General features: G+C 46.4%; 2 protein-coding genes across 2 annotated transcripts; one reads left to right on the forward strand and one right to left on the reverse strand.

The window, feature by feature from the left end:
- The first annotated feature begins 1,725 nt into the window (after positions 1–1,725).
- Positions 1,726–4,614, forward strand: CST11 (cystatin 11). The gene is made up of 3 exons (XM_004376476.1): positions 1,726–1,950; positions 2,624–2,728; positions 4,531–4,614. Exons 1-3 carry the CDS (start codon positions 1,726–1,728, stop codon positions 4,612–4,614), a joined length of 414 nt encoding a protein of 137 aa, XP_004376533.1.
- A 4,959-nt stretch (positions 4,615–9,573) lies between these two features.
- Positions 9,574–14,089, reverse strand: CSTL1 (cystatin like 1). Its single transcript, XM_004376477.1, has 3 exons — positions 13,871–14,089; positions 10,423–10,536; positions 9,574–9,657 (listed from the first exon to the last, which is right to left on the reverse strand). Exons 1-3 carry the CDS (start codon positions 14,087–14,089, stop codon positions 9,574–9,576), a joined length of 417 nt encoding a protein of 138 aa, XP_004376534.1.
- Positions 14,090–14,334: the final 245 nt, after the last annotated feature.

Raw genomic sequence — 14,334 nt, forward strand, 5'->3', positions numbered from 1 at the left:
CTGAACATCACCCCTGCTTCGTAGAGTGTTCTTGGCTGGGAAGAAAGGCAGAAGGTTCTCTCCTGAGACTAATTCAAAGGGGAGTGTGGATTTGAGGGCACAAGCATCAGACTGCCTTGCCCTTAGCCCAAAGGAGAGGACTTCTAATGCAGCAGCTGAACGGGCAGCCTGAGGAAGATCTTTTGGTAAAACTCTACTCTTAGTTGTTTAGAAAGAGTACAAAGAGACTTTCCCCTGTGAAGGCATGGGCGGGAGAGCTGTGTGTCTCTATGTGTGTGTGTGTGTCCATGTGTTTCAGTGTGTGAGTGTGTGTGTGTAGGTGTGTGTCTGCATGTTTATGTGAGTGTGGGTATGTGTTGGGGGCTTGTCTGTATGTGGGAAGGTGTGCGTGTATGTGTGTGTGTTTCAGTGTGTGTGTGTAGGTGGGTGTCTGCATGTTTATGTGAGTGTGGGTATGTGTTGGGGGCTTGTCTGTATGTGGGAAGGTGTGCGTGTATGTGTGTGTGTGTGTGTTTCAGTGGGTGTGTGTAGGTGGGTGTCTGCATGAGTGGGTATGCATGTGGTTGTGGTGTGTCTGTGTGTGGTTATACGTTTTGGTGTTCTATGATTGTTGGGTGGGGTCTGTGAGGGAGGGCTGTGGGGATATTAGGAGAGAGCACCTTGTTTCCCTGATGTCAGCCCTCTGGCTGGCCCCAAGAAGGCATGTGGTAAAACCTGGCTAACCATGACACTTGGAATAGCCTCCTGGCCCTTCCCCGCACCTCTTACCTATGCTCACCTAAATCCTCCTTTGTGTTCCCATATCACAGGAAACCATCGCCACATGCACCTCTATATTGCATTTTCACAAACAGCACCATAAAAGCCTACATATAAAGACTATAACAATGACAAACTGAATCAAGAGCCAAGCTCTGAGTGTGCCAGGCAGAGCTCTCTGCTCATCCCAATCCCACCATGATGCTTCCATCTTCACCTGGAGCCAAGTATGGGGGTCCTGTGAAGCCTTATCCCTATAAGGCAAGAGTTTTCAGCCTGAAAGCTTTGTGTCTCACAGCACAGATCCGTGGCCTCCACCTCAGCTTCTTCTCTGCCTCTTCTTCCTCCAGAACATCTATGAATCAAGTTGAGTTCACTCAGAATTTTGCACACTCAAATGTCATTGGAGTCAGCAATAAGAATCTCTTATACCTTTCACCTGGTCCCCCTGCTACTTTGTCCTAAATTTAGGGGAGGCTCTTAGCTAAATTGTCTTCAGGAGCAAGGTAAGGGGAGAGAGGGCTTCCTCTGCAAACAGCCCCTGCTTGTAGGTCTTCTCCCTCCCCTGCCACAGCCGGGCAGCAGCCAAGGTCACTGGTTCATGCGCCAGTTCCCTGAGATCAAGACGTCCCCCTCGTCTCTCTTGCTTCCTGTCCCTCCAGAACTCCCACGGCCCAGCTGAGGTGAGCTCAGTGAACAGAGACACCAAGACGATGCTGGGGTAGCAGGAGGGAGTGTGTTGTGAATGTAGCCACCCCCCAAAGAGAAGAAAGGCATGTGTGAGTGAGTGTCTGAGTGTGTGTGTGCATGCGTGCACATAAGACACGGACTTGTACTTGCCAATCATCAGCCAGTCCCCTGCTCTCTTCCCAGGTGGGCAGTGGCAGATAAAGAGGGGGAGGGAAGCAGGGAGAGCTGCGGGTGCACCGCACAAGGAGAACCAGCCCCTGGGAGGGCGAAGAGGCCATGGCAAGAGCCTGGCAGGCCCTGCGGCTCCTGCTTGCCACCCTGGTGGCCCTGGTGGCCCTCACCAACCAAGGAAGAAAAAAAACCTTCTTGAAAGTCGAAGAAGTGTCCATAAGAGAACCCTACGTGGAGGACACAATACAGTTCATGATCAGCAAGTTCAACCAAGAGAATAAGGACTTGTACAACTTCCGGGTCATCCGAATCCTCAACATCAAGCAGCAGGTATGTATAACCCGACCACACTGCTCCCAACAGGGTGGCGGACACTGGGGGGCATTCCACTCAAGGGACGTTCAACCTCACTTAGGTTGAAGTGGGCATTTTAAGAGAAAGAAATTCACTAGAATGGATGAGGACACTTAAATGATACCCAAGACCAAGGGTCAACAAATTAAGGCCCAGGGGCCAAATCTGCCTGCTGCCTACTTTTATAAATAGTGTCATTGGAACCCTGCCACGCACATTTGTGTATACTGTCTCAAGCTGCTTTCACGCTACAACAGCAGAGTTATAGTATGATTGCCTGTCCTGGCTGGTGTGGAGATGTTCAGCGGCATACCAGTGCAGTACACTAGTTGGGACAGAAACTGGCCCACAAACCCTAAAATATTTACTATCTGACCTTTACCAACCCCTGCCCAAAACAGTTGTCACTCATGTTATCCAACAGGTGGCTTTGCCCGTGGAGAAAGATCTGGTTTCTGGTGATTTCTGGTTAATTCTCCTCAGAAGACAAAAGGAGGCAGGTTCATCAGATAGAACAGGAGAAAGAAGCCCACCATCCATTCTGGGTTGATCCATTGCCATTGTGTGGCACATAAATGACCCCATTACCAAGAGCTGCAGGGAAGGGGAAAGAAGGCATGTTTTGGCCCCTTGTCCTTGCTCTCTGCAGATTACTGACCACAAGGAGTATCACATTGAAGTTGAGATGCGACGGACCACGTGTCAAAAGTTAGAGACCACAAACTGTAAATTTCAGGAAGGAGAGCTTTACAAGGTAATGGGGAAAGAACACCAACTTAAAAATAACTCATTTTTTTCAGTGGATTTTTCTGTGGTTCTAGGATGAGGTGGGGTAGAATTATAAGGGATTTTTGAAGCTCCACTTGAAACAAATGTGTAGATAGTTGTATACAACTCCTTCCTTGAAGAGGAAAAGTGAAGGTGAAAGTGAGACTGACCGAGGCTCTGCCCAGCGGCATTGCTGTTTTATTGCTGGAAGGATTGTGAGGAGGAAAGATTAGAAGGAGGAGCTGAGGTGACTGAGTTGCAAAGGGACAGCCAGCGTAACTGCTCTGGTGTGCCCAGTTGAATATCTGAACATCAGCCTGGCTGGGATAGACAACCCTGGACTCCTGCCCTCTGTTCCTTCCATCTAGCAGTGACTGCAGGAAAAGGAGGAGATGAGAAAATGAGTTCAGAAATCATCCAACTGCTGGTGGGGATACAGAGGCAAATGCACATGTGTGTGATCTGCTGAGGAGCCCCTCCCCAATGTAGCCTAGTCCCCTACCTGTTTCATTCCCACCCAAGAGTCGACACTTAGAGGGGGGCTTGCCAGAACCTCGCCCCCACCAGTACCACTGCCGTGTGCGCAGTCAGAGCAGTTACCACATGCAGAAGGGGCTTTTGGAGGTCTAAGATCCTAGCAGCCCTGCAAGTCACTTCACTTTACCTAAACAAATACAAACTAGGGTGACATATGTTCCACCTTGCCTGGAATACTACTGATTTATGCCCAGCTTTTTAGTGTCTTCATTGATCTCATCTTCTTTTGCTTACAATGTGCTCTGGTTTAGTTTATGTATATAGTCACCCTAGTGCTAATGGCCTGGGTCTTCCCAACACAAAGCCATGACCATCCACAGGCTCCCTCCTTACTCTCTGCGTAGATGATTCCTTAAAATCTGGCAAGGTGAGCCTTTTTGGTTCTTCCCTGGATAAGATCATTAAGTCTCTGAAAAAAGTAATTAAAGGTCACAGTAAATTAAAATCAAAGGAATTTATTGACTTAGGAGGTTGAATTGGTGGTGTTAGTATTGTTTCTTACCTTAAGAGAAATGTAAATACTTAAGCTTCCCACCCCCACCCGGAGGTTTCAAATGAAGAGCAGGAAAACAAAATCAGACAGGTAAACATCTCAGAGTCCTTTAGAAATAACATTAAGAAGTGCTAATGGATAATATGCAAAATATGTTTAAAAGTATTGATTTTTTATTATGGGAAAAAAGCAATGAGGAAAATATTGGGAGAGAATAGGGAAAAGAGACAGAGAATGCAACGGATAGATGGAGGAAGGAAAGGAAAGGAAAGAAAAGTGGATGGATGGATGGATGGATGGATGGATGCACAGATGCATGGATGGATGTGTGAATGGACGGATTTTTGGAAGGCTAGATGGGTGAATAAATGGAAGCTTGATGGGTGAATGGATGGATTTTTGAAAGAATGGATGGAAGGATGGATCCAGTAGACGCAGAGAAAGTAAAATTGTGAAGAAAAGAACACATGAGTAAAGATGAAGAAGGAGAAAAGAATCAATAGTTTCCATGGTGAATATGGGATGGGCGGACACTTTATTTCTGCTCTCCAAATCTAACCATGAACAGAAAGACATTTTCTGGGACAATCCCATAGATTTGACTATCAGGTGACTTAAATCAAAATAAAGATCAAGTCAAATCTGAATTGAAGGGTGGTGAGGTGTTGATGTCTTCTTTCACTTTTAAATGTACCTTCTCTCTTTTAAATATTGTTTTTATTGAGGTGTTTTGTTTTGTTTTGTTTTGTTTTGTTTAGCAAATCAAGTGCTTCTTCTCGGTGTTTGTCATACCTTGGTTTGAAAAGTACAAAATTCTGAGCAGAAACTGCACCGATGCCTAGGTGTCCTGGAGCGAACACCTGTGGCCACTATGTTTGAGAGGGCCCTGCGGTAAGCAGACCACATGGAGTGTAGACAATAAATGTCTTCGACCTGTTCTTCTCATAAGGTTCTTCATGGGTTTGATTCCATCCTTTTTTTTTTTTCAAATAATAATTTATTTTTCTTAAGATTTACTCTGAAGTTCCTCTGGGCCAGGGCAGTTTTGAAGTCCAAATGAGGTGACATGAATAATTCTTGGACTTATAACCTACACCTGCATGTTAGCAGAACTTTAGCCCCTTCCTCATATCAAGTAGGATAAGTCAGATTTTTAAATAAGAAGACAAAGAGAAAAGGGAGAAGGGAAGAGGCTCAAAGTAACTTAGCCAAGAGATATTTGCAAGTATGGCCCATAATGCATCCCTTAGGGGGCCCAGTAAAGAGTACCCCCTTCCTTGACTAAAAGCTGAAATGAGAAATAATGCAAAGAATTCCGAGGGATGTGGGCCTTTGTTACTGATGAAGACTAGGCTGAGAGATGTGCCTTATGTTTGCAGGCAAGTGCACTTTCTAATACCAAACCCAAGAATCAGATTTACATACCCACGCACCAGCAATATTGGACCAGGGCAGGTTTCTGCACCAAGGGATTACCCTCCAGGAGGAGCAAAGGAAAATATGTGCCCCCAGCAGGAAGGAACAGGACCTGGGCTGCAATGCCCAGTTTATTCTTCCCAACTATACCAATCAAATTTAAGTCCTCCAGGAGATGAATGGCTGAGGATGACGAGAGGCCAGGAACGCTATGTTAAAGGAGCTCACTTTCATGGATGGCAGCATCAGCAGTGGGGAATAAGCACCCCCACACCCCAACAGCTTGATTCAGGATTTTAAACAATATCACCAGGTCATCTCTCACCCACTTCTTCCATGTGGTCTCAAGGTGGTTGCCAGCAGCTCACTGGGCCACATCTGTCATCCTTCACGTCCAGTAGGAGAAGAAAATCTCGTCCCCAGGAGCTCAGGTAAAAGCCCTGGGGTTTAACGCCACTGGGGAACTCTAAGGACAATACAGACACACACACACCCCCCACATGCATGCATACACACACATACACACATACACACACACAGCATATACCTGAGGAGAGAGGCAGTTGGGGTGTTTATCCAACAGCTCCAGTCAGTTATCGGCTGACGGCATCTCCTTAGGAGGCATTATACCCTGGAATTCCTTGCCTGGGTGGTGCCAGAGCAGAGCAAAGGCCAGAGAGTGCCCTCAGCAGAGGGTGTAGGTGCTGGTATTCGGAAGTAAGCTGGTGTGCACAGAAAGGGGAAGACCTGAGAAGAGACAGGCAGAGCACTATCCAGATACTCCTTATGCTGTGAACAGTGAACTGAGATGGAAAGTGATGGCTGGCAGCTGTGAAATAACTTTTTTTCTGTGGCTTCTACTCTCCCTACCGAGGTTTTGGTGTGCTCAGGACCCTATTTCAGGTGGGGCTCAGGTGGGATTCCCCTCCACCAACCATCTGTGCAAGTGCTACCCTACAGTTCCTCCGTCTTTAACTGATGACAACAATACTGACTTCCTGGGTTAGTTATAAGGATTGATGATGATAATGCATGTAAGTTGCTCAACACAGTGCTTAGCACAAAGCAGGTACTCAAATAAATGTTAACTCTTGGTGGGAATACAGGCAGTACAGGTAGTCTCTGACTTGACGAGGTTCTGTTCTGACGACTCCGTCGTAAGTCAGTTCTGATGTAAGTGGAATACCTCTTTTTTTTTTTTAGTTTTCATTACTATTGCCTTTTATTATCAGTATCTTTATAAATCTGATCTTTGTCTTCGAGGGTTGGAAACATTACATATAAACTTACAGATATATTTTAATACATACACATATAAAAAAAATATACGTCCTTAAAAAAATGGATGACGTTGGCATTTTGTCAGTTGCGGTAATACCTCCACTTGTGGAAGGTTCTGAATCATCTGGATTATCCCTAGGAATGAGGATGGTGGTTCTAGTCAAAAAATTATTCAGAGTTGCCTATATGGTCCTTTCACGCACTGCAACATTACATGTAGTACGTATTATTAACGATAATATGTACAAAAAAAAAAAACCAACCAGATGGTCATAAGTGAGGTTTGTCGTAACTTAAATATATCATAAGTTGGGGACAAACTGTAGTAGATACATACTATTAATCAGCATTCAACACTCTTCTGGCATTTTAACTATTTTTTCTTTGAGGAAGTTATTGTGATTTGAAGGAGAAGAAAAGGGAAGGTTGAACATTTGTGCCTATTAATCTATTGGATCTCTCAGTCCAATGGTTTTTGTTTTTGTTTTTTAATTTTTTATGTTGAAATAATTATAGATTCACAGGAAGTTACAAAGGTAGTACAGAGAGGTCTCCTATACCCTAATCCAGTTTCCACAATGGTTATGTCTTATATAACTACAGAAAAGCATCACCACCAGGAAGTTGGCATGGGAACAATGTGTATGGCTAGTTCTGCATCATTTTATCACATAGGTAGGTTTGTGTAACAAATCATGATACAGAACTATTCCATCACCATACAGATCTCCATTGCGCTGCCCCTTTATAGTCACACCCAACCGCTTCCCACCCCACCCCATATCTGCCCCTGGCAATCACTAATTTGTTTTCCATCTCTATAATATTTCCCATTTGAGAATGTTATATGGAGTCATACATTTTGTGATTGGCCATAATGCCCTGGAGATCCATCCAGGTTTTGCATGTATCAATAGTTTGTTCCTTTTTATTGCTGAGTGGTATCCCACAGTATAGATGCACCAGAGTTTAACTCCTCACCTATTGTGGGACATGTTGTTTTCAATTTTGGGCTATTACAAATAAAGCCTCTATGAAGAATTGTGTGCAGGTTTTGCATGGACATAAGTTTTCATTTCCCTGTGATAAACACCCGCAAGTGAGATTGCTGGGTCATGTGGTGAAGTGTATGTTTAGTTTTTTTTAAGAAACTGCCGCAGTGTTTTCCAGAGTGGCTGTATCATTATATAATATCCCTCTCTGTCCCTGGTCATTTTCTTTGCTCTGAAGTCTACTTCATCTGCTACTAATATAGCAGCCTGCTTCCTCTCCCCATGTCTGATCTAGTGCTCACCTTTTCTGCTCAGCTATGAATCACGTGAGGGCAGGAGCCACAGGCCTCCTCTCCAGCAGAGAGCAATAGGAGGCTCAATAACTCACAGTACAAAGGAGAGTGACACAGTAGGCCAGAGGCGGCTGCTGTCCTGGGATGGGCCCATCTGCAAGGCTGGCCTTGGCTGGAATCTGGGAATTCAAATGGTAAACAGTTCCTGTACTGATATAAAATGTTCTCAAAATTGTAACAGTGGTACACTGTGCCTAAACTGTTTGTACAAACAATGTGGTTTATGCTGAACACTTGCTTTTCTTCTGAGGGTCTGTAATCTGGATATGAGCCAGGCAGAGGGTGTCTACATGACCAGCCTCGAGTGCCGAGTCTCTGATGAGCTTCACCAGTTGACAACACGTCACACTGTGTGTCTCCACCGGGAGCGGACTCTTGGAAGCTTATTCCTGGCTTCCTCCATACTTCACTCTGTGCACCTTTTCTCTTTGCTGATTTTGCTTTGTGTTCTTTTGCTGCAATAAATCTTAGCTGTAAAAACGAATGTCGTGAATCTCCAAACTGGGTTTGGTTTTGAGGACCCCTTATACTCTCAGGTTGTGTCATCTGCAGATGACACAACTTGCTTGCTGAAAGTGAAGAGGACTTGAAGCACTTACTGATGAAGATCAAAGACTACAGCCTTCAGTGCAGATTACACCTCAACATAAAGAAAACAAAAATTCTCACAACTGCACCAATAAGCAACATCATGATAAATGGAGAAAAGATTGAAGTTTTGTCAAGGGTTTCATTTTACTGGGATCCACAACCAACACCCACAGAAGCAGCAGTCCAGAAATCAAACAATGCATTGCATTGGGCAAATCTGCTGCAAAAGACCTTTTAAAAGCATTAAAAAGCAAAGATGTAACTTTGAAGACTAAGCTGCACCTGACCCAAGCTATGGTGTTTTCAATTGCCTCATATGCATGTGAAAGCTGGACAATGAATAAGGAAGACAGAAGAAGAATTGACACCTTTGAATTATCGTGTTGGCGAAGAATATTGAATATACCATGGACTGCCAAAAGAACGAACAAATCTGTCTTGGAAGAAGTACAGCCAGAATGCTTCTTAGAAGCAAGGATGGCAAGACTTCATCTCACATACTTTAGACATGTTATCAGGAGGGACCAGTCCCTGGAGAAGGACATCATGCTTGGTAAAGCAGAGGGTCAACAAAAACACCCCTCAACAAGATGGATTGACACAGTTGCTACAACAATGGGCTCAAGTATAACAATGATTGTGAGAACGGCGCAAGACTGGGCAGTGTTTCTTTCTGTTGTACATAGGGTCACTATGAGTCAGAAGTGACTCAACAGCGCCTAACAACAATACTTGAAGAGAATGTATGAGTCACAGTGTTGTGTCTGCATGGGAAAGAAACAGGCCCTACCTAGTTCAGGTCAGAGGCCAGCGGTGTACCCAAGTCCAGATCAACTAAAGTAGAAAATTATGGGGTCCTTCTGCTCAAATTGCATCAAGCCCCGAAAAGTCATCAAATGTGTGTGTGAGCGTGTGGACATGTGAGTGTGTGATGTAAGAGTACATGTGTGTACATGTGTGCAAGTGTGTTGGTATGTGTGTATATGTGTGTGTGTGTAGGTGTGGTGTGGTATGTGTGCATTTGTGTGTACGTATGTGTGTGTGAGTTTCCGGGGAGGTGTGTAGCAAGACTCCAATGAGGGAGATAAGATCTTTTTAGAATGTTATAATAGAAAGCGTACAACAAGCTGGTCTAAGGTTGTAATTGAAGGTCTTTGCACTAACTTGCTTAGCCTTCAAGACAGGAATTGTTCCAGAGCTGGTAATAGTTCATCCAGGGCACAGTGTATACCAAAAAATCACAAATGAAACTCTGTGGAAGGAGAAAGAGAATAGTCAGCTTTTGGGGAAATATTTTTCGAAGGCAAACAAAAATATTCTGCCCCTGCAGGCTACCCCAGGGTAATGGGGAGCTACTGCTGGAGCAGGTGGGCAGCTGGGGAGGAGATGCACATGTCACATGGTGGGGGCAGGACTGTCACCACCCGAGGCCATGCAGCAGGCACACCTGGAGTCAGAGACCTCACCGGACCCAGGGCCAGAGACCCGGCCAGACTATGAAGGGGCAGTGGCACCACGCCCCAGTCCTACACCCCAGGCACTGCCAGCCCATGTGAGGGTGCCGTCAAGAGGTACCAGGAAGACCAGGAAGGGGAGGCCGGAGTCGGAAGAGGAGGAGGAAACTGGACACTCCTCAGAGACCTGAACTAGGGCTCCAAAGAAGAGGAAAAACTACGTCCCCTGGAAGGGCGGGAGGTGTGGCCTAGAAGGGGAAGGAGGGTAGTGCTGGTCGGGCAAAGGAGTCCAGGTTACTCAAAGTCCTGGTCTTCCCTCAGCTGGCGGAGGGAGGCCTGTGTAATTGCAGCATGGCCAGACAGCCCAATTAAAGATCCCTGCCTTCCTCCCCCCAGGGACCTCGGGTGATACCAGGTGGCCCCCGGGGCTGTGCCTGACCCTGCCCCCAATCCACACTGCTAAGAAGTTGACAATGCCCAATGAGCTTTTTTTTTCTAATTTAAGTTTTAAAATGTTCCCCTATTTGATCATGAGTTCCTTCTCAGATGATCCCACCACATACCTTTTTTAGCTTTTTCTTGCTTTGAAAGGGACAGGAATGATTTCCCATGCTTTGCCTCTTGCATTTGGTCCTGCTGATCTTCACAGTTACCATATACTCCACTCCGGTCGTCAGCTACCAGGAAGCAACTCCACAGTTAGTTTGACTCCAAGCATCAGGTTGCTGAGCCTCTCCAGGCGTGCTGGGACTGAGACAGAAGCCCCTGGAGCCTCAGTTCCATCCCAGAGCTCCCCTGTCAAAGACACATCTTCCTCCTCCCCTCTCGGCAGGAGGATGCAAAAGACAACCAAACCTGGTCCCCACCCCTGTGCTCTTGACTGGGTTTGCTACTGCAGCCCCAGGTGACTTCTCACTTGCTTCCCATCCATCCTCAGGACAAAGGAAACGACCCGCTAGGCTTGGTGGCCTGGCAACCACAGGCCACTCCCAGGTCTGCACACATACTCGTCATAATGTACACCGCCAGAACCTTACTCCTGGGCTCTCCTGGCACCCCTTCCTCATTTCTTCTCTCTCTCCTTCCCAACCAACTTGACAGAAAGCAGTTTAGCAATGCAGCTCAAAACATGAGCTTTTGAATCTGCTTGATTTGGAGTCTGAGTTCCCCATTTACTAACTGTGACCTTGGGCACGTTCCTTAGTGGCCTCAGTTTCTTCACTTACAGAGTACAGATAGTCACGGTGCCTGCTCATGCAGTTGTTACATGGGTTAAACGAAAACATGAATAAAAACAATTCAACAGCATGTCTGGAAAATTGTTAGGAGTCAACAAAGATTAGCTATCAGTGATGTGATTAGTACTCTAAAGCAACTATGGAGCTGGAATAGTGACAGAACAGAAGACAGAAGAACTGGACTCGAGTTCCACCTGTGTCTCCTGCCAGTCTGTCATCTTGGACAAGTCCTCCACCTGACTGAGTCTCGGTTTCCTCATCCAGAAAATGGGGAGAAAAATGCCTATTTACTCACAAGGTGTGTGTGGACTCACAAGGTCTGTGTGGACTCACAAGGTCTGCGTGGAATGAAGGAGGGAGTGTGGTGAAAATGGGAAGCATGGAGAGTGCACAAGGGCTATTTCCTGTGCTTGTAATTATCTTCTTTTATTCCCGTCCAAGTATAAGGCTGTGAAACCCCTCTGTGGACAGGGATGCCCCACACCCATAAACAAAACTCTAACAGATAGTTTCGTAGTCAATGTTGCCTGTTGGAAACCTCACTGAATTCCCTGAGTCACTTTGCAGTTTGCAGAGTTCTGCACTGGTGAGGTGAGACGTTCTGAAACTTCCCTGCGCTCTTGTTCAAAGGTCATTAAAAAAAAAACCCATTGCCGTCGAGTCAATTCCAACTCATAGCGTCCCTATAGGACAGGGTAGAACAGCCCCATAGGGTTTTCCAAGGAGCGCCCGGTGGATTTGAACCGCTTTTGGTTAGCAGCTGTAGCTCTTAACCAGTACACCACCAGAGCTTCTAAACATCATTAGTCAAAATAAATAAGATGGACTGGTACTCTCCTCCGGGGTGGCAATAGAGGCGGAGAGTGCTCACACCATCCTCAGGAGGAAGGCACCCTCAGAAAACTTCAGGAGAGGGCATAGGGGAGTTAGGCCTGCAGGCAGCACAGAGATCCTCATCCCAGCATGAGCTGGAAGGAACTGGGGTGGAGCCCCCACCCCACCCCCCACCCCAGGTAAATGCGCTGTCATCAAACAGCAGTGCCACCCGGGAGGTGGTCTCTTGCCGGGCTCGCTCATACCAGGCGCTTTCACACTGAGTATCTAATTTAACCTTCGGGCCACCCTGTACGTATGAAGAAACTAAAACACTGGTCATAAATTTAACTAGCATTATGGTGTGCAAAGTGCTTCCTTATTCATTATTAGACTTGATTGTTGAATAATAATGGGAATAATCATAACAACTGCAAACATTTCCACAAGTATAACTATATGTCAGCTCTGTGCTAAGTACTTCACTCTCAGTCCCCCTACTTTGCAGGTGAGGAAACAGGCCTGGAGAGTGTGGATGGCACTTGCCCAAGATCCCACAATCAGGAGCAGCTGGCGTCTAATCCAGAAGGGGCTGCAGCCTAAGCACCGGCACACGCCATGCCCGCCTCCTGCACACCTCTGTGAGGTATTAGGACCTACACAGTCATGCTGCAGTAGGTATGGGGGTGCCCAGAGGCTACCAAGGGGAGACCTGTTCTGTCCACTCATCAACCTGAATGGCGTCAACATTTGCTCATAATCCTTTTACAATTAACTGTTCATGGTCGTGGATTGATTTCACAAGACAGGCCTCCTAGGATACTCAGATTTTTCCCCAGGAAGACTAATCAAAGAGAACAAGCCAGCCTCTGCAAGCCCTTTGATCAATGGCCGCCACTTTGCAGCCAAGTCGCTTCAGTGTTCTTGGCCCTGATGATGAGCAAGACCGCCATCTTGCGGCAAAAGTGCATAACTGTTTGAGTGTGGGACACTGAGAATGTCTGCATGCTGTTACACCACCTGCTCCTCTTTGCCCCCACCCCCTGCTGGTTTCTCCTGTTCCAGCTGCTTTTCTCTCTGCCTAGAGCCCTTTCTCCCTATTCAATTATTATTTTCCCCAAATCCAGCTAACTAAACTCAGATGTATTATTGCCTCTGCACTAACTAAATCTGAGTGGTGCAAACAGTTTGTGCTGGGCTACTAACCAAAAGGTTGGTGGTTCGAATCCACCCAGCAGCACTGCAGAAGAAAGGCCTGGTGATCTACTTGCCTAAGATTACAGCCATCGAAAACCCTATGGAGCACAGTTTTGCTCTGCACACTGGTGTAGCCATGGATCAGAATTGGCTCAATGTATAATTTACTATCTGATCTTGAGGGGTGGTTGGACCAATAAAAGTGCTTTTCAAACACTTTTTCTTTCCTCTCTTACCCTTCAGTTAATGTATTCCAGAGAAAATGTGTACATAATAAGCATTATACAAAGAAGAGGGGAGGTGACCTGGGGAAAGCTCTCCCCTCCTCCAGAAAAGAACCCCTATGTCATTCCAGATTTCCACAGAACAGTTAGAAAACCCAGTCTTAGATGTTACAAACCTGTACTTTGAAAAAAAACATATTGTTGGAGGGAGCTAGCCTAAGGGAATTAATGTTTGTACTTTGCCAAATAAGACCTTGAAAGGAGGCAAAACCGTCCTCAGTTGCTGTCACTGTGGCATCTTCAAAAGAAGGCAAACCTCAGTGGACATTTTTGCTTCAGACTAATAGCAACTCAGCTAGGATTTCACTCCAGTCTTTGGACCAGCGTTTAGGAAGCATGGCTAAAGCAACTCTGGGGTCTGCAAAACTCTACACTGTGCCTGCTCCAAGCTATGCTTCTCCCCACTCGGTACTCCCTGGGACCATACTGGGAACCCTGTGTGTCCAAGTGGGCACAAACCGGGAAATTGAGGCACACACCTGCATCTGAGTTCGAAGTAGCTTGTGGACTCGAAATAAGTAGGTGTCATTGCTGACATTGTTGTAGCTCTGAATTAAGAAATTGAGCGTTCCATTCATGTTTTCCTTGCTCATGGGCTTCTCCACAAAGCCCTCCCACCTTTGGAAATGGCCCAGCTTGGCTGCCAGGACCAGGGCCACCAGTAGCAGCAGTGGGTTCCTCCAGCCTTCAGCCCTCATCTCCGTAGCCTCAGGAGCCTCCTACCCAGCTGCACCTTCCAGGGTGCGGAGGTGCCAGGTACGGCTTGCCCTCTCTCCACAGTAGCCAATGTCCACACAGGCTTTCCCAGGAAACGGCCTGCCTGCATTTAAACAGAAATTTAAGCCTTAACCTGGTCTCCTGAGGCCCTGCCCACAGGGTCATGGGAGGGCAGGCCACCCCAGGCTTCCTGGCTGGCTTCCTAGCCCACTCTCTAGCCTTGCCC

This window comes from Trichechus manatus, unplaced genomic scaffold (genome assembly GCF_000243295.1).
Source record: "Trichechus manatus latirostris isolate Lorelei unplaced genomic scaffold, TriManLat1.0 scaffold00042, whole genome shotgun sequence".
Classification (NCBI taxonomy): Eukaryota; Metazoa; Chordata; class Mammalia; order Sirenia; family Trichechidae; genus Trichechus; species Trichechus manatus.

What these genes read in the sequence shown, in the direction of transcription:
- CST11 (XM_004376476.1), top strand. Translation starts at nt 1,726, where the DNA reads ATGGCAAGAGCCTGGCAGGCCCTGCGGCTCCTGCTTGCCACCCTGGTG. An exon ending in TCCTCAACATCAAGCAGCAG is followed by an intron (nt 1,951 to 2,623) that starts GTATGTATAACC and finishes TGCTCTCTGCAG; the next exon opens with ATTACTGACCACAAGGAGTA. An exon ending in AGGAAGGAGAGCTTTACAAG is followed by an intron (nt 2,729 to 4,530) that starts GTAATGGGGAAA and finishes TGTTTTGTTTAG; the next exon opens with CAAATCAAGTGCTTCTTCTC.
- CSTL1 (XM_004376477.1), bottom strand. Translation starts at nt 14,089, where the DNA reads ATGAGGGCTGAAGGCTGGAGGAACCCACTGCTGCTACTGGTGGCCCTG. An exon ending in TACTTCGAACTCAGATGCAG is followed by an intron (nt 10,537 to 13,870) that starts GTGTGTGCCTCA and finishes GCTTCCTGGTAG; the next exon opens with CTGACGACCGGAGTGGAGTA. An exon ending in GCAAGAAAAAGCTAAAAAAG is followed by an intron (nt 9,658 to 10,422) that starts GTATGTGGTGGG and finishes CTCCTTCCACAG; the next exon opens with AGTTTCATTTGTGATTTTTT.